Below are 20,042 nucleotides of genomic sequence, written 5' to 3'. Positions count from 1 at the left end.
ACGAACTGGAGGAATGGAAATGTTTGCTGTTATTCACAGGTTTTTTAAGTTCGGAGTTGCTTGAAGAATAAATATGCTAGAATTTCAAAATAGCGTCCACACCTTCACATAGAAGGACCGGTAGGAAACTGCTTCTTTTCCCCACCGCTATAGCGGCTCAACAAGGAGAAATTGTATTCATCGTTAGAAAACCATTGCCCTTGCAGCGCTGACGCTCGAGACCGGGGCGTCATACAGCGAGCCCATAATAGAAATGGCATGTTAGGATAAATTATGTGAACCACGATTAGGTTAGCACAAGCTAGGGCTCGTGATCACGATTCAAACTTCGTTATGAACAACACCCACTGGAAAACTACACATCTCTGAAACCAGCTTGTATTGGAGCTGCTTCGGGGAGCTCTTTGCTGCAACACATGGGCAACCTCGGCGCGTAGTGAAAACGTAATTGCTGCTTTGGATACGCTTCGACAGCAATGAACGACAATTGCAGTGGGTTGACGGCTGAGGCTCGCAAAACAGCAATGAACACCCTTTCCAATATGCTAAACATTGCTCTTCTCTATCGGCATGCTGGAAGGGGTGAAGGGCGATTAGAGGTCGTCACAGGTCTATTCATTTTCCTTCCCGTTTTGGCATGGCCACCATTTCGCTTATCTTGGGAACCAGGCGATAGGCGCTTGGCTTGAACTGCTGTATACTGGAACGAGAGGCAATGCCATTATCGATGCAGACTTGAGGAAGCATGTGATGTAGGTCGATCTTCGAAATCATGGCTATGATGGCCTAAGGTCCCTTGTATAATGACGCTGGTTGCAGACCTCTCATGACACGCTGATTGAGATACTTCATTAACTTTCCTTTTTCTGTAACACACCTGCTACCAGATAGTACGCGCAAAAAACAAATATGTACGTAGGCATCAATTTTTTCTGAATTAGCATTTCGTTACAAGCGTCAGTCATCCTTCAATGCCGTGATCTGGAGGACCTCATAACTGCATTTGCTGGACTCGTGCCAATTACTTCGGAAGAGATCTGAAACATTTGAGGTTTCGGCATAAAATAAGCCATTTGCGCCTTCTTAGTATAGTTTCGGGTAGCAATCGTTTACAGGCGTGAATGTCGAATTTTTGGTTGTTGATAGGAATCCCCCGCCTGCGAAACTTGTAGAATGACGAGGTTTTGACAGAATTCCAGCTTATATGACTGCCCCAATTGGAGAAGACATGAAACATTATAGGGGTGAAATTCTCCTTACGGGCGGAAATGCGAACTATTGCCAATTCCATACCTACTCTCGTTAATATCTCATTCTGTGCTTCTTTAGTTTTTCGAAGTCTAGACGTCTTGCCTAGACATGTGTGCTTGTTTGTCGCATGTAGTTATGACGTCATCAACTTGAGCTCGACAAATTCTCAAGAGTTGTTTTATGTAGTCAGTTGGCGTAATCACTTTCATCCTCAGCAATTGGAGGTGAATGTATAAACCTAAAACTTCGGGTTAACGTGGCCACAGCTGTTTGCAACCCCCTTCCCCCAAAGCTAGCACCGCAGGTTGCGGCCGAAATGCAGCAACTCCCCGAGGTTTGCCACGTACACTCGACAACTGTACAGACCTCGGCGACAACGTGAACATGCTAGGAATTTACTTTACACGTTAATCGCTGTAACGTCGAGAGTGCTGAGCAACTATTCACGCCGGAATTCCGGCAGGAGCTAATCCCTACGATCAAGTCTTTTCCGTCATGCTGGTGGTAAAGGCTTCCCGAACATTGGTTTGGTGTGGTGTGGTTCACTTGATCTGTTATGTTGTTCCTTTGTCCTCCCCTTCCTAAGAAAGGTTTTGAGAACTGTACCCCTGCAGCTGTATTCTTTATTAGGACCCTTTAGAATGAATGTCCCCTTTAAAGAAAGGCGTGTCAACATCGAATCTGCTTTAGGTGCCGACTTGTCATCCACCCCACATTGTAGGTTTTCTTGCTGCTGCTGCTGCTGCTGCTGCTGCTGCTCTTCTCTTTTGTTTTCAGGCTACACGATCACCGGTTCCAGGCTCAGAAATACATACCCAAGGAACATTTTTTCGCTCCTAGCCCTAGTTCTTTCCCCCCGTCCTCCTACCTCCCCGCCTAGCTTTTCGTAGGAAAGCAAAACAGTATTTTATCCCCCGCCAGTGAAAATCGCGTTGCCCACAGGATGACAAGTCAACTCGTTGAAACATTGGCTGGGCTTGGGAACTGAATCTCGCCTCTACCCTTGTTCAGTGCCTTCCATACTGTGCAGCCATATTTTTTTACACTGTTTCGCTTTAATAAACATTTCTACATTTTTAGAACGGTGAAGAGAGCGGAATGGTTGGAGTGTGCAGCGCAAGGCCTTAGAGGCCTACGTTGTGTTGGTCACGGTAGTGTTAAGTCCACTATTGTCTCCAACACAGCACTGCTCAGCTGTGCCAGTCATTCTTCTAAGCCCTCCTTGAATGACTAAGTGTTGTACTTAGCAAAATAACGGCTATAAAAAGTGTTATAAAGCAGGTGTGTTTTCTCATCATAACCTTTTGTTGGAATATCGGGGTGGAGAAATAGAATATGAATGGCAAACTCTTGGATGTGTTAATGTGACGGAGGGGAAGTGCACCGCACAAGACAGTTGTTTAGAGGTGCGAGCTATAGGCGGCTATTGAGTCGGAGAGTCTCGAGGCGCGTCGAAGAGTGTTGTACGAAGGAGTACCGGTCAGGGCGATAGAGTCCCGCTCAGTTGTCTAAGATGCAAGGGAGGGCGTCAATATCGTGTGCCATGTCTTTATGAACTCGTAACAAAGTAAGGACGCGAATTTGTGTGAGCATGGACCTCAGAACGGCTAGATCAAGGCGGGATGCCCTTGCATGCACAGCTGGCAGCCCGAGAGTCGCTAATATACTCAACAGGATAGTTAAGAGGGCGAGTTGGTAATACATCATCCAAAAAACAGCGCGAGCAAACGGGAACGAAAGGAAGAAACCACAGGAACAAGCGCTGACTCTCAACTAAAGTTTAATCGCAGGAAGCACGTTTATGTGGAATTGTTGTTTCGTCATTGTCTTCTGCGTTGTCAAACTCCTGTCACCCTGGTATGAAACAAAGTTTCGATAACCCGGCTATGAGGCTTAGGGAAGCAGGCTATCCAGCTGCGATTATAACTTTGGGTTGCAATAAAATAATTAAAAAGCTAAATCGCCGGCATTGCTACCGTCTTCACAGAAAGAACAGAAACGGAGAAAGTTCGCAGTCCATCCCTATGTGCCGTCTTTGCCAAAAGTAACCAGGCTGCTCCGAAGGCTGCCGGAGCAAGCGCGCGGCCGTGTGGCGGCGTTGCGCTCGCTGTGGCTTATCGGTGCTCGTCAGCTCGAGAGTAAAAAAGCTGACGTAAATTCCCACCCTCACTCTCGCCCATTGAATGATAAAAACTAGGCGCGTATGATATACGGGCTGCAGTTTCAAGCGTGCGAAGCCTGGTTGTGCCCAGCGAGGGCGCTCAATATATAGCTAAGGGGCTATTCGCTCTTCTCGGCAACTTCCCTGAAGCTGATATTATGTTGCGTTTCTCGCTATATAATTATACGTGCTTGTGTTCTGCAATCCGTTGCTTAAACGCACCAGCAGTATTGCGCTTTCCTGCGCGTTTGATGCGTCTGTGCATTAAAGAACGATAACGCACCTCGAAATTTCAATATGCTTTCTCCAAGGTGCTTTGCGTAGTGCCACATTACTGGTCGTAACTCCGGTACAAAGATATGGGAAAGCTTGTGAACTCTTTCAAGCCACCTTATCTCTGTTTTAGACTCGCAAAATTCTGTTAGCCCCTTGGGGAGGCGGTGTATAACTAAGTGCAATGATTGATTCTAACAAACTCGTGCATTCACTTGTAGGTAAGTTTCGGTTTAAGTAATGAACTATAATGAAACCTTACTCACGCTTATCCATTAGGTGCACATGATTACTTTTTCGTTCGCGAAACCCTCACTTCAGGGCAACACTGACTGGCAAACCTAGCACATATTCGTTCTAGAAACGAACAACAAAATCTCACCGTGTCTACTATCATCTACTGTTCTGTTTTCCGCAGTTGCCGAGGAGAGCGAATAGCCCCGTCGCCATACGGAGCGCCCTCGCTGGGCACAACCAGGCTTCGCACGCGTGAAACCGCAGCTCGCGCATCATACGCGCCTAGTTTTTATCATTCAACGGGCGAGGGTAAGGGTGCGAAGTTACGTCAGCTGTTGTACCCTCGGAGCTGACAAGCACCGATAAGCCACAGCGAGCGCAACGCCGCCACATGGCCGCGCGCTTGCTCCGGCAGCCTTCGGAGCAGCCTGGTTACTTTTGGCAAAGACGGTACATCGCCTTTCTCATGGTCTTAAAACTGTGGCCCATAGGTATGAAGTTGAGGTTGTTTTTTCTGCCCCTAATAAGCTCAATAAAATTTGTTCAGTGGTAGAAAATAAGTTCCGCAATCCTAATAAGTCTGTAGCGCCTTGTGTGTTAAATACGATAAGAGATTTGTGCCGTGCTCGAAAGGGGTAGTTTATAAAATCCCCCTATCCTGTGGTCAGATATACATTGGGCAAACGGGACGATTTATTAACACACGACTCAGAGAACATCTCAACTCGTTAGAATCTAATCGCTCAACTAATCTAGTTGATCATTGCCGTGAGTGTCTTGTTTTTCATCCTTGCATTTTACTGACGGTTTTTACTAACAACCCGACCAGCTGACCAGGGAAATCATTGAGGCGTTTAATATGGCTAAGAAAGAAAGGTTGTGCGTCAGAAAACCTTCCCTGCTCCTGCGTGACCTTGAGGTTGCATATCTGGATATCACAAAGTAACACTTGCGTTCTGGTTTTAGTGTTTTATTGTTTCTGTTCCTTATATAAACGTGCTGCCTGCGATTAAACTTTAGTTGAGAGTCAGCGCTTGTTCCTGTGGTGTCTTCCTTTTGTCCCCGTTTGTTCGCGGTGTTTTGAATGAGCTAATATACTAGTAGCTGCCGTTTAGAATTTGCTGAGCATTAATGGATAGCTATTATGGGTTGGTGACAGAGACATGCAGTTAGTGTTCTGCAACCGTACTCCATATAAGGTAACGTTACTGAGTAGTTTAGCCTTTTCCAGTTACTAAATAGACTCTGATTATTTAAATCTGACAATTAGTCCGCTGCAAGTTTACTCGAAATATGTTATGCAACAATACCTTACTCGCACCCATAGCATAAAGTTCTATACTTAGTCACAATGTGGTGTATTACCAGTGATTAGCGAATCGAGGACTTAAAATTATCGATTGAAATGACACTCGTCATAAGCTACGCATTCAAAGTACTGTAATTTGTAGAACGGTGAATAACGCAGTGAATATTTATTGGTACCATGATATTTTTACTTTGAATCCTACTACCTCTTCTTGAAAACGTTACTGTGACAACAAGATCATAACTCTGCGGACAGACGCGAGAGTCTGTTTCCGCTTAAGAGGAGCCACACCAAGTTAACTCACCACGTTAATTATTCACTAAAATGATCCTGCAGCCTCAAGTCACCTCGCGCTACGATTGGAAGCCACAATCAAACAAAGCTTTCCAGGGTCCTACTAGCTACAACGATGAATCAGTGAAAGCAAATTTTTGGGCCGGGAAACTTTAGTTTGTGTACGTTGACCCCCTAAAAAATACAACTTGAAAGAGAAACGACGGGGATCTGCAACGAGGCGTATTTATTGGCCACTATCACAACATGGTATTGCCTGATGCTACAGAATTCGAAATATATTCGCCAGCTGAGAGCAAAATAAAAGAAAAGAACGCCTCAAAATGTCTAATGGAAGAAAAGCACCTCCGAACTTGGAAATCAGTGTCGTAACTCTAGCAACAAACCACAGCGTACAAAGTAATAGACATTAGCGAACTGGAAGAAGAGCAAACGCACCTGTTTGCTCCGCTGACTTATGAACATTACCGAGCTACATTGGATGTGTCACGAGTATGAGTGTGCAATACAGCAAATACTTGCAGTGCAAATAACAAATGGGGCTCAACACGAATTCGCAAAATTGTATAATCTTGAGCAAGACATCATAATGCTACTGCATCGAGCCAGGTGAAGCCCACAGGAGGATTAAAAGTTCGGGTAAATTTCCTCTAAACTGATAAAATTTTCAGTCTAGATTGGCGCTCGTCTGCCTCGGCTTAGGAAGAAACAGTTTGCTGGTTAAGTCCTTATATCAGTCCTGAACTTGAATCACACGTGTTTTCGCTAAAATGTTTTCAGCTTAAAACAAAGAAGGTTTATAAGTTAATTTGTGAAGTCAACAATCCTTCCTGTGGTACGAGCAGATGTGGTATCCTTTGAAATATGAGGTGGAGCGAAAAGCACTTTAGATACAACTTCTGTATATGTTGTATCAGGTTACGCATGAAGTCCATGGTTGGATACACGACCAGTAATGATACCTTGTGCGTGTGCATTGAAGTCGTGGTGAAGAAACCAGCTGTTTTTCAAAGGAGATTCTTTATGGCACTGAAGATTTGATTCCATTTGTCCTCCAATTCAGGGTGTAAAAGCTTCTCCCATTAGTGCCGAGGGATTATTAGGCGGTCATTGACATTCCCTGTCTTCTCTTGCATTTCTGAGCCTCCCATTCGCACACTTTCGCAGGCAACATGCTGCTCCTGGACGCCTTGCTGAAGCACTTGTGAGAGCGTGCCTGATATTTTGATCTTTGGACATAATTTCACGCAGTTAAAGTCGAGCCTTGAAACTTGTAGTGACATTTTGGCCGTAGCAACCATTATGAATAGTCGGAGCTTCTGGTGACCCGCTCCACCTTTCGCTGGCTCCTCTTTTTATGGCTTGCCGGCAATCTTTCGATTACAGCGAGCTCAGTGTTGAGGCATTGTTTCGATATCTTGCAAACTCTGTGATGGTATCAGCATTGCCAGGTACAGATCCACATCTCTGGCGTCTTGAAATGTCGAGCGCAGATGTCTTCATTCAGCCGCATCAACTCTCAACCAGACCCCACTGGACGTCATCAGCTTAGAGAACACGGCCCAAAATGTTTCAAATCAGGCTGCAAAGAAACGGTTTTGTTTTGCTCTCGCACGTCAACCCAGCTGCATGTCGATAGCAAGTCTATTCAATCGAAAGATTGCCAAGAACAAAAATTGCACAGCATTCGGAACACCGTACTGATTGAGGGAAAAGACAACACTTCTTTTTTGTACAATGAATTTTATCTCGCCGTAAAACCCACTTATTGGACTTGCTCAAGCAGCATGTTAAATAAATTTCAGTATTCTTAAAAAAAGTGTTTCTGCCTTCACTCATCCTGGATTTGGACTAGAAACTGGCTTGTGACCTATCTCTTCGAATAGAGGTTAACACCCAAATGTGTCGTCACTGTGTTTAACAGCTGTATGAGCAAAATTAAGACAAAACGCTGCAAGCAATGCTTGGCCTTTATAAAGGCCGCATGCTCAGACATAGCCGCAGAAATGAAACAATCTTTCCTGTTCTACAGTTTTTTAGCGTTAGGTCAGTGCCTTTATAGCACAGCCATGTTTGTGCATAATCCGTCAATTTCTAAATGAACAAAGTTAACTGGAAAAATAAGGAGCTCAATAAGAGATCGAATGATTAGGGGCACGCTGGGATGTTTTTATCGTCTTTGGGTTTGAAATCGCATTTTCAGTGGCAGCAACTTTAGGAGGCGCATTTGCTGGAAGGTAGGTTGTGTTGAATCAAAGCATATATCACGAAGGATCTCACATGCTTCGAGCGGAAGCAAGCCAGTAAAGGCAAATTACACTCCACACGCCACAGACGTGTTTCCCGTATATGAATAGTAATTGCGACTTCATTTTATAATATTCACTAGAAAGGTGCCACTCTCAGATGGGACTTAAGTGAAACAACCAGGGCTACGTAGAGCTCACTCATGTAACAAACAAGAATAGACGCCGATCACTGCTATTTACAATTTTTTAAAAATTAGCCTTTGTATATTTTTTAGAAGATGGGACGTTCAATAAAACCACCCAGAACATTGATAATACCAATTTACCCGCGATTACTGGAAAATATTGTCATCAATACAAAAATATTCCCCGAATTATAACCCTCAATGTAGACAATGCTTCCATAATTCGTTGAAAAAAACGTTTGTTTATTACATATTGATTAAATTAATGTTTCCAATGTTTCGTCAGCTGTTGACAATTATGGAATTGACTAATTACCTTGGTCAAGTATTGCCCAATCATATTGGTACAAGAAATAGTTATCATTGCAATGAAAATTAACTTTCACAAACATGCTAGAAGGTTTTACGAAGCAAAGAAGGTGGTCGTCAACCTGCAGCTTCAAACCTGTCAGTTATCGGGTGACGTTTGTTTATAACTGGTTATTGAAAAAATAACAACCCTTCGATAAAAATTGATTGGAAATTTGATTCATGAAAAATATGATCACCTCTGTTCAGATTTAAATGAATGACTTCGTTAATATCCGCTTTTTTCACTACGCACTTAAAAGGAAAATTCAGGAAAGGGAATAAATTACATCTTACGAGATGAGGTACACCAGGTTGGAACCTGAAAAATGAAACACCAAACTCATCCGCTAAAGAACCCGCAACATGCAACGAAGCCCCTGATGAAGCTTTCGCAGCACCCACGCCCACGCTCCTCTGTAATTTCGCTCCTGTCACGAAAACTACTATCACTTGCCGGCGAGTACGCGCTGTGTGCGTTGTAGTTTGGCCGCGCGATAGCCGAGTGTTCGTCAGGATCGTCTGCAGCGTCTCTGGTTCCCTTCTGCAAACAAAAAAGATAACGCTTCAATATTTATACTTCCATGTTTGCTCAGAAGAATAATGAAAGATTGATTTTTTTGAGGGTATTATTCTGAATATGGCTGCAAGAACGTATTAACATTCGTTAGATGAAAGGGAAATTTAGCACACAAGCAGATTTAGTATACGTTTCGACATTAATTATTATTTATGACCTCTTCCTTCCCGCAACTGCTTACCAGCGAAGATCACTGCGCTGTTGCAGGTAGGTACCAAATGTCGGAGCAGGGAGAATTTATTGCTTCCGGTGCGTGCAGAAACTATTGCCACCCCTGAGGTGGTAGATTACACTTTAGCTTTAGAACGTAACCGCTGTGCATAATGGGATCGTTAAGCTCACTAGCGTGAATTACTGACATAAATCAGCACGAAGAAAGAAGTTATTGAAAGGTCGATTGCCTATCAGGATAAGCCGATGTTTCAAATTTGTTGATGGCCGTCTTGCAGAAGTTGCGTCAAGAATTTCTTGCTCTCTAAGCCTGCAATGCCTGACCACCGTTCACAATATTACACCGAAAATGTTTGTAACCTCCTTAAATCCACGTTATTCAGTTAATATTAAAATTTTGCCCTTGCATGTGTATGCTTTTGGTTTTTGCGATGCTTCAAAGTTTTTTAGACGTATAACCACCAAATTGTATGACGTATCCTATTCCTCCTATGTTATCTGCATCAGGGAGTAAAGAATTGTATACGGGGTATTTCAAACTTTCTTCGAAGCGCCTATAGCCTTTTCCTTGAAGTCAGTGCGTCGGGGATCATTGCAAAGCCGTAAGGGAAAAAATAATTTGAGAATCCTTTTCCTGGAAGTCAGTGCTCACGGAAAAATTAGACAAACCTGTCACATAAAATAGCCCGTTAATTTAACAGCAGGTTAAAAGATGCATTTTTCTAAGAAAAAGAAGTAAACATCACAGTCGACAAGGCCTTTGGTGCAGCAAAGGAGCGATTTCTTAATATTTTTTTCTGACGCTGGATCAGTTTAAGATAATTGGTTCTAGGTTTCCGTTCGTGATAACAGTTCTGAACAATAAATAATTAAATCGGTATAAATGGACCTTTTGCGATTATCCAAGCTCTAGGCATTGCATAGTGCATGAATTGTAATGACTAAATAATTGGTTTAATTTATTGAAATAAGAGGAGTCTTATGATGACTGAAAATTCGCAAACAGAACAGGACAAAAACATGTTCTGTTTTGTCGTGTTGTGTACGCGAATTTTCAGTAATGCTGAGAAATTACCAGCAAGCCTAACATCATGCCTTGAGGATCCTTTATATATGCTTACATGTACTCTCATATTTTTCTCTACATTCGAACTTACAGTACGCCTGAAAGCGGCAATTTTGTAGAATTTTAATAGTTCTCGTCTTTTACCGCCTCTCGCTCCCAGAAATTCCTCCTTGGCAAAACAGTATTTTATTGTTTATCGAACACGCAATAAGAATGACTCTTCTTTACAGTCTGTTTTTGGTGTTTAATGTCCCAAAGCGACTCAGGCTATGAAATACGCTGTAGTGGATGGCTCCGGAAATTCGGACCAATTGCAGTTGTTTAACGTGCACTGACATCGCACAGCACACGGGCGCCTTGCTTTTCGCCTCCATCGAAAAGTGCCCGCCGTGGCCGGGTTTCGATTCCGCATCCTTGAGTACAGTGGTCCAGCGCCCTGACCACTGCGCCACCACGGAGGGCCTTTACAGGTACAAAAACTAGAAGCCATTCGTGAATTCTAGATTCAAGCATAGAGCTAAAAAAGCAGTTTTTGTTCCATCATTCCGTAAATTCTAGATGAAAAATGAGAGGGACACTTAAGCTCCGCCGTTAAAGGTATGACGTGATAGCATTTTAAAAACAGTGTTTTATACATTGATACTTAGCATCAAACGTTGGCTTTTTCATTCTTAGCAGTTTGACCATCTCAATGTTTCAATTTTATTCAAATATTTCAATTATTTGATCGAGTACACCCTGTAAAATTCTTTAATTAGTATAATCAAACATTGGCTTTTCATTCTGAGCATTTCTACCGCATTTGAACCGCATTTCCGTTTTATTTTGTTTCAAAAATAATTACAATGACTTCATTACCTCATCATCGCCTATCATACACCATTAAATCATTTGTACCCAGTCCCTGATGAAATGTTCCGACACGCAGTACCGAATAACACTGCGATGGTTTTTCCAACGAACGAGCTGTATGAAATATCGCGTGGTGTTGCGCAATATTTTAGTGGCATGCGTTTGTCCTATAAAAGACTGTGTTACGTCATTAACAATTTGTTGGCTATACATGGACAGCGCACAAGTCGAACACAATAACTCCCCATAACTCGGCGGTGCTTTTCTTAATGCACAAGAAAGTTATCATTCCGAGAGCCGTTTATTTCCTGAATTTTGCAAATCACTCAAAATGTATATATATCTATCTATGTATAAATCTATGTATAAATCTATCTATCTATGTATAAATCTATGTATAAATCTATCTATCTATGTATAAATCTATGTATAAATCTATCTATCTATGTATAAATCTATGTATAAATCTATCTATCTATGTATAAATCTATGTATAAATCTATCTATCTATGTATAAATCTATGTATAAATCTATCTATCTATGTATAAATCTATGTATAAATCTATCTATCTATGTATAAATCTATGTATAAATCTATCTATCTATGTATAAATCTATCTATCTATGTATAAATCTATCTATCTATGTATAAATCTATCTATCTATGTATAAATCTATGTATAAATCTATCTATCTATGTATAAATCTATCTATAAATCTATCTATCTATCTATGTATAAATCTATGTATAAATCTATGTATAAATCTATGTATAAATCTATGTATAAATCTATGTATAAATCTATGTATAAATCTATGTATAAATCTATCTATAAATCTATGTATAAATCTATCTATAAATCTATCTATCTATCTATAAATCTATCTATCTATCTATAAATCTATCTATCTATCTATAAATCTATCTATCTATCTATAAATCTATCTATCTATCTATAAATCTATCTATCTATCTATAAATCTATCTATGTATAAATCTATCTATCTATGTATAAATCTATCTATCTATGTATAAATCTATCTATCTATGTATAAATCTATCTATGTATAAATCTATCTATGTATAAATCTATCTATGTATAAATCTATCTATCTATCTATCTATGTATAAATCTATCTATCTATCTATCTATCTATCTATCTATCTATCTATCTATCTATCTATCTATCTATCTATCTATCTATCTATCTATCTATCTATCTATCTATCTATCTATCTATCTATCTATCTATCTATCTATCTATCTATCTATCTGTCTATCTGTCTATCTATCTATCTGTCTATCTATCTGTCTATCTATCTGTCTATCTGTCTATCTATCTGTCTATCTGTCTATCTGTCTATCTATCTATCTATCTATCTGTCTGTGTCTGTGTCTGTGTCTGTGTCTGTGTCTGTGTGTGTGTGTGTGTGTGTGTGTGTGTGTGTGTGTGTGTGTGTGTGTGTGTGTGTATGTATGTATGCATGCATGTATATGTGTATGTATGTGTGTATGTATGTGCGTATGTGTGTGTGTATGTATGTGTGTATGTGTGTTAAAACAACAGAAGTATTACCATGGTGCTGATAAATATCTTTCACAATGTACATTAAAACTCCCATTTCTGCGTTAAGCGTGATGTCATGTTCGGAATATGCTAAACCGTTTATTCCCACTGAAATAGGCAGTAACTGAAACAGAAAAGGGGCGTGTGAAGGGAATCAATTAGCTGGTTGACTGCACGCGCAATTATTCTTCGACGCACAAGGGTAGCACTTTAGTATATAATATGGACTAGTCGACAATTTGCCGCAAACCCTGCGCGTCTTTTGGAGCTCGTGTAAATATTTAACGGTCTATGTTTATTTTGTTCCACGATAAAAGCAGTCACTTGCAATTTTCTGCATCAAACACCGACATCCTTTGTTTGGCTTCACGCAATAAATAAGTACCGAATTTCCCTTCGAGGCGAATTTTGTCGGAAGTAATGCTACTGGGCTTGCACAAATTAAAATCGAATGAAAACATTTTATCCCTGAAAGCGGGATTTTATGAAAGAAGCTTGCGGTGGTTAGCAAAAGTGGTGGGCATCTTGATGCTAGCATGTCGCGTAGCGCTGCCGATATTTAACTATTCGGCCGTGACCTACAAAGTTCCACTCTCAAAATAGGAGCGGTTAGTTGGTTGGTTTGCGGGGTTTAACGTCCCAAAGCGACTCAGGCTATGAGAGACGCCGTAGTGGAGGACTCCGGAAATTTCGACGACCTGGGGTTCTTGTAGGATAGAAATTTGATGCATTGACATCTCACCTTACATGAGCGCTTTGCTTTGCGGCTCGATTAAAAAGGGGTTATACACCGCATCATAAAGTGAATACGCGTCTATTGGTACATCAGCCAAGCGTCCTAACGAGAGCCATCGTTTCGGGAAATTCGTCTAGGTTCTTATACGTGCCAAGCAAAGCAACGTCTAATCGCAAAGACCTAGAGTAAAATGTAAGACCAACATAATTCGTGGCAACCTTGCAATACACTGCGATGGCAACGAACCCATGTCATGTGCCCGACACTTGTCACGTGCACGCGATGACTTGTAAGCTCTTGGGCCTATATTCTGAGTTTGTGTCGTTATTGTGAGTGTCGCTATCTCCCCTGCCTCTAGTCACCTGATTGGTGGAATGGCTGGAAAATGATGGCGCCCCCTCTTCCGGTTCCGGCGTTTCGACCAATCAGATGACTCGAGGTCACGTGATATAGCGACACTGTCGATAACGTCGCAAACACGGAATACGGGCCTTGGTCTCTCAAAAGCCGCACCTCACAATTAGGGTGTCCCAATATATTCCTCACTAGAATTCGAGCTGTCACTGCTGCAAGCAATCTTATTTTACGCGATAGAGTAAGGGCCTCCGTGTCGCAGAAAAGCCGGTGTCTGCGTTTTCTTGTTTTCTATTGAAGCACGAAAATCCACAATGAGCAGAAGAAATAAAAGTACTCCGAACATAACGTGATTCGATTTCCTGTCAATAAACAGATATTCTAAAAAAGCAGCAACTACACTTTGGCTATTGTTATAGAGCTAAAAGCGCTTGAAAGTAGCCAACTCGTCTAACGCAGAACACCATGATGGCGGCTCTTTTTGAGCCGTGAAAACATCTCGAACATATATGACACTCTCAATAGTTCCCTCTCAATGATCGAATATCAACATCAGCGTGGTGCACAGCCATACGCGTTTTCCATGCATGGCATGATAAATCAAGGCCATAAACATGGCATATGGCACGCTCTTATAATAATCCACAGGCAGGAAACGGTTACCATATGGCGTTATGAGCAGTTCTTTCTCCTCAGTTTCCGAGTATACTGTGCGACCTTCGTCATACGCAATCTCACTGGAAAGGAACTGTTACGGAAAAGAAATTAAGCTAGTAACAGTATGTTTCCGTAAAATTTCCGCTTTATTACAATTTGGTAGCGGTATCATGCCGGCGGTAACCAGAACTCGAACTAGTACGGACACTTTAGGATAGATACTAGCTCCAACGTGTTGCTCGCGGGCCGCGCTTCTCACTCTTCACGCACTGTGGCGCCGCCAGCTCATACTATCACCGTGACGGCCGGCCGGCCCAGCGACCGTGCTCTATGCCGGCTGTGTAAATTTTAATGAATGCCGAGAGGACGCATTCGGGTAACCACATGTGCGATGAATATGCTGCCGACTAAGAGTGCGGGACGTTCGTGTCAGTACTGTCGTCTTCTACAAGTGAGGATGATGTATTTATGCCTGCTCCTGCTAGAGAGGCTTCTATGTGTGCGGACGGTGCATGCACGTCTGGTCCTCAGCGGCGGTGTCGGCCAAGTAAATCTGAAGCCGAGAGGGCGGAGTTGAAGGCTAGGTGAGTAGAAGAGATGAGGAAAAAAGACTGGAACCTACCAAGATGCGGGCACGAGAGACGGAGGCAACGGAAGCTGCCCCAAAGATAGTTCCAATACCTTAGTTGCCCTTTCACAGACCATAAGGCGTGCTTCTTGCGCTCGAAGAGAAGACCACGATAGAAGAGCAAATTAAAGTGGAACTACAAGAAGAAATGGAAAAAAGGATCGGGTGAGCGAGTGAGTGTTCAGTGAGTTTGTGATATACTCAATGGGCGTGAACGTCGAACTGGTAAGGCATCAAGAAACTATAATGAATTACAAAGTGCATAAATTACGTGGGACAACAAACATGTGCTATGGGCAAATAATAGTGTTCGGTCATGAGTAATAGGCCGCTGCGCCTCTTAACGAATGTAGAAACGAATGAGAACGCAGTGCGAGTGGGGTCTGGTAAAGCTATCTCGTACCGCTCTTAACGGCGGAGCTTAAACGTCCTACCAAGTATTTTTTTAGATAACGTAGCCCATTCGGTTACCCTCGTGGTGGTTGTATCGACAGGAGTTTAGTATAAACAAACACGAGCCAAATTAACAAAAATATTTCCGGCCGCGACAAATGCTATCTGATATCGTAAGCAAACGACGGAAGTGAAAGGAGCAAGTGGCGGAAGTGAAAAGAGCAATTAGAGGACGTGGAAACATGAACAAAAGAAATTACACCTGTTTCTTTGCAAAGTCTTCTAAAATCTTGCTTAATGTGATCGAACTGGCAGCTTCACCCCTTTTGTATATTGACGACGAGATGTTCAGCGCTATATATATGTAAAAGCAAGGTGGTTTTGCATCTATGCTGCTCTAAGCATCACTCCATGATGACATAAGCCCTGCTTTCATACATTGTATTGCATGAGTGCATTATGTCAGATACATGAAATGCAGTTCTGTTCTCATCCTGTTATGTGCTGCTGAAACAGTTTGAAAACCAATGAGCTCCAAAATCCGTTCATCAACGAAGCTTTCATACCGAGTAATTGTGACAAATGCCACGTTTTGCTGCATAACGGCATCAGCTAGTATGCTGATATGTGTGTTACATAAGGGTCTTTCTCACACCTCATTCCTTGGCCATGTGCTGTGGAGGTGACTGAATTGGGCTAGTGACAGTATAGTACCTGTTTTCAGCAGTAGAATGTAGTTAAGTTTGAACTGTAATGCAGGTTTCTTCAAAACAATTCAAATAGAACACTACTGTCACTTGTAACTGTAGACAGATGCCTCTTATCGCACCGAAAAAAAAAATTTCTTCACCAGAAAATAATAACTGAAAAAAAAAAAAAACGGAAGTTGTGTTTGCAATTAAGCACTGAAAAAAGTCAGCTGAATTCTTTGAAAATAAAAACCGAAAACTCCAACCCCTAAGTATAAGAAAGCTGCGTCCTATATCGAACTCCAATTGCACTAGTCGTTAGATATATCAAGCTCCGCACTGCGCACTGGAAGGTGCATGTGCGTACATGTTAAATATCTCCACGTGGTCGAAATTACTGCGCAGCCCTCCATTATGACCTCTCTTCCTCTCTTTATCTCCCGTCTTTCTCCTATCCCTTACGGGGACGGTTTAGGTGTGCACAGAATAAATATGGCAGATTCTGCATCTTCCATTTCCCAGGAACCAATTATTTTCCATGCAGCAGTTTGCATTAGTTATATGGTTTACTATTTCTTCAAGCAACTGCAAAAAAAAAAATCCTCATCATATTACATTAGAGAAAGTAGTCCTGCGACATGAGCTTAGGCTGCGAACTCGAAAAACAGCAGGAACGCTATACCTAGTCAACGAGTCAAGGACGTTTTCAGCCTATGTCTGCGGTTCTTAATATACCGAGATAGTTTAAGACTGTATGGTAATGTGTACACGTTATATAAGAGGTGCACAAATGAATGAATTAGCTATATACGTGAGCGTCTTCTATTAGCCAATCATCTACTTGAACACCCTCATGTGGGTGCTATATTAACTATGGAGCGTCAAACTCCCAAAGGTGAAGCTGAAGTATCTCTGTTTCCTATTTCAAGATGTATTACCCTGAAGGTAAAAACAATTCGCCAGGAGTTTAGATGACATTTCCAGAATTTATTATTAAGTGAGATTCTTATCACTGAACGGTGGAATTTCCTCAAATGTACTACTTCTTGCAGCCTGTAGCAATTTGTTTTGACTTCACAAAATTTTCATGGCATTCACAAAGTTCCTTTTGACAGAACAGGTTGACTAACAAACCTGTAGAAAAATTGTGGAAACAAACAAAATTCTGTATTTTTTCCGACTCAGTTCTATCGTTTCCAACTCCTTTTTTTTCTTAAGAGCAAACTGCTGTCAAGCGCAAAGGTCTTGCGCATTCCCTTTGTTGTGAACCAATTTACAACTCCATAGATTTACCGCTTGGTTCGAGGGACCTTGAGCCGCGTCCGAATAATCTTCACCAGTCTCAGAATAACCAAGAGTTGCGTCCGAATGGCTTTGAGTAGAGACAGGTACTGCACCTCCTTTTTCCCAAAGATGAAATTAAACAATATAAAAAGCGCACAACCAAAATATTCAATAATAAACGGTCACATAAGAGAAAGGCCCCTATCTGTCAATTTGTTTCTGTGGACAATTGAGCCGCGCCGTAAGGGAAAGGAAGAAAGTGAGAGTGGAAATGGAGAGGAGGAGGAACCATAGTGGAGGGCTATGTAGTAATTTCGACCACCTGGGGATCCTTAACGTAAACTGACATCGTACAGCACACGGACGCCTCTTCGTTTGACCTCTATTGAAACGAACCCGCCGGTGGTCGGGTTCGAATCCGGGGTCTGCGGCACAGTAGTCGAGCATATTTAACCCAGCGCCACCATGGAGAGATAAAAACGCGAATGAAAAGGTAGTGTACAAGTAAAATTGCAAATTTGTTTATAGGAAATTAAGGGTGGCCTGAGCGTGGACACCTCAACTAGGCAGTAAAAAAACGCTAATGAACAGGTAGTGTTTAAGTAAAAGATGTAAATTGGTTTACAGGAAATGAAAGGTGTGCGACTGTCACACTCTTTGTGGACAGCTCAAATACGCACTAAGGGAGGAAGGTGAAGATCAATGAAATATAGAAAGAAGTGTCGTTTTTTAAAAAGGCAGGGATAATTTAGGCAACATGTGGACATTAACGTGCAACTGGCTTTGCAGAGCATATGGATCGCTCTGCGTTTTGACTCCATTGAAACAAGGCCACCGTACACGGATTCAGGTAGAGTCGAAACACAAGGGTTCTATCGCCCTACTCTTAAGGCGAAGCTTGATGTTTACTTGAATTAAAGGGTCAAACAGTGTACAACCTTGCAAAATCGTGTGAACCATGCTTAACAGAGCTTTCGCTCATACTGTATAGTGTTGAACTTTTCGGTTTAAACGGAAAAACGCCGATAAAGGTACGCCAAATGGATTTTAAAAGCTTCGGTCGAAACCGAAAAAGGTCAGTACATTTGTATGCACAAAGCAAACTTTCGATGACGAAGGAAAATTACAACAGTGTTCAATCTAGGAGCATGATGTGATAGAGTGAATTGTTGGTTTGTGTGCAGCGGTTGAGGGCTTTGAGGGATTGTTCATACCTCCGAATAGGGAAAGAATGGGAGCCGTGCTTCCCGACCCTTATTAACATGTCATGCGTCCGAGGAGGGCTCGAGGGGCGAAGGAGAGACCGCAGTATTTACAGCACAAGTGCTTGCCGGACATGACGGAGACCAAATCCCGCCATTTTCTTGCCACATGACACTTCTCAGACACAAGCCGAGAGAAGCACACTTGTTTTTTATGTGATTTGGTTTACGCAAAAATTTCATCGAAATGAATAATATTTTAGTTACTCCTTTGTCTAATGGGTGAATACATGTTTTACGTATTCGTTTTTTCATACCGCTAATTTTCATTATGGTAATAGCATCTTCCAGGAGCTTAGCTGTATGCATAACCAACTGTCATTAAATAAAAGAGCGTAAAAGAACACGCCAGAAAAAAACCTCAAAAATAAACTTTACGCTACTTTTAACTGTACACGGATGCCCCCTTATCTTCTTGAAAAAAAAAAACTATATTTCTTCAGCAGAAATTATTATTAACCTAAATAAAACGCAAGTTGTGTTCGCAAATACACACCGAACCCCCCCCCCCCCCCCCCTCCAACCGAATTTTCAGAAAATAAAAACCGAAAACTCCAACGCTACAAGAAAGTTCAGGGTCATGTGAAACCCCAAAGTGTTGATGATCATTTCGCTAACCACCGCAGCTGATCACTTGCATTCTGTATGTTATTTCTATTCTCCGAACCCTTACCTAGCTTTCGTACTCCTGGCTTCTTCAGGCATCTCTTCTAGAACGCGCAATGAATTGTGTTTTTCTCACGATGTCTACCCAGATGTCGGCAGAATTAGATGGCAATAAACTTCTGTCCCTTGCTCCTTTAGCACCTGTCATGCTGTTGTAAGTGGTTCATAATAATGCGGCCAGTGAGAGCGAGCTATTATAGAATATATTTAGAGTTAGGAAAGCATATCGCGGGTGAGAATTGAAGTACGGCTCACTCTATTATTTTAAAGGTTACACGGATGTTTCCCCTGTCTCCCGCAGTTTCTTTGTTTTGCTGCGAGTCATATAGCGCGCAGCTTCTCGAGCTGTTGGCATGGAAGAATCCGATGTGTCGCTCTTTGGAATGCGGCCATGATGATCAATATCTACTGCAGTGCAGGCCTCAGAAGGGGAATGTCTTCCTGTGTTTTTATGTTTAACTTGTATTTTTGAAGTTTCCTTTTGATGTACCTTTTTCGTTTCGTTCCCAGGCTTGTCAGTAGTAACCGTCTTTCGCTGGGCTGGAGTTTCTGCGAGCAGAGAAAAGAAAAACATAAGGTGGAAGAGCAATTACTCGATGCGTCTTGATGTTGCAGACTAACGTGCCTATTGAGCCCGCAAAGCCTACCTTTCTTGCTTCCTTTACTTTGCGGAAGATTCGAACCACTGCCCCGCTGTTTCGAAATGCTCCCCTGTTTAGAACTCCACGCGTTCGCCTTGCTTCCGCTCGAGTGTGTGTTCTTTCCCGAAGTGGCGGGCTCCTCTTTCCCTCCGTCCGCTCTTTCCTGGAGTATCGCAAGGTGAAAAA

The 20,042-nt window shown here is 42.0% G+C and overlaps 1 protein-coding gene across 4 annotated transcripts in view; it reads right to left on the bottom strand.

Annotated features, from left to right (window-relative positions):
- LOC146173899 (uncharacterized) overlaps positions 1 to 20,042 on the bottom strand; it is a 72,827-nt gene that overhangs the window by 14,743 nt on the left and 38,042 nt on the right. For 3 of the 4 annotated variants that reach the window (XM_084585606.1, XM_084585605.1, XM_084585608.1), the window contains 3 exons: positions 19,863 to 20,019; positions 19,706 to 19,764; positions 8,765 to 8,851 (listed from right to left, as the gene is read on the bottom strand). In XM_084585606.1, coding sequence (XP_084441732.1) covers positions 8,765 to 8,851; positions 19,706 to 19,764; positions 19,863 to 20,019 — 303 coding nt within the window. The remainder of the gene's footprint in view (positions 1 to 8,764; positions 8,852 to 19,705; positions 19,765 to 19,862; positions 20,020 to 20,042) is intronic. The other variant, XM_084585607.1, reaches the window with a different exon arrangement.

The sequence above is a fragment of the Amblyomma maculatum genome, chromosome 11 (assembly GCF_055883805.1).
Source record: "Amblyomma maculatum isolate TAMU_Amacu chromosome 11, ASM5588380v1, whole genome shotgun sequence".
NCBI classification, from domain to species: domain Eukaryota; kingdom Metazoa; phylum Arthropoda; class Arachnida; order Ixodida; family Ixodidae; genus Amblyomma; species Amblyomma maculatum.
Note: the sequence above shows the minus strand (reverse complement) of the source record. Positions and strands in the feature narration are given on the sequence as shown.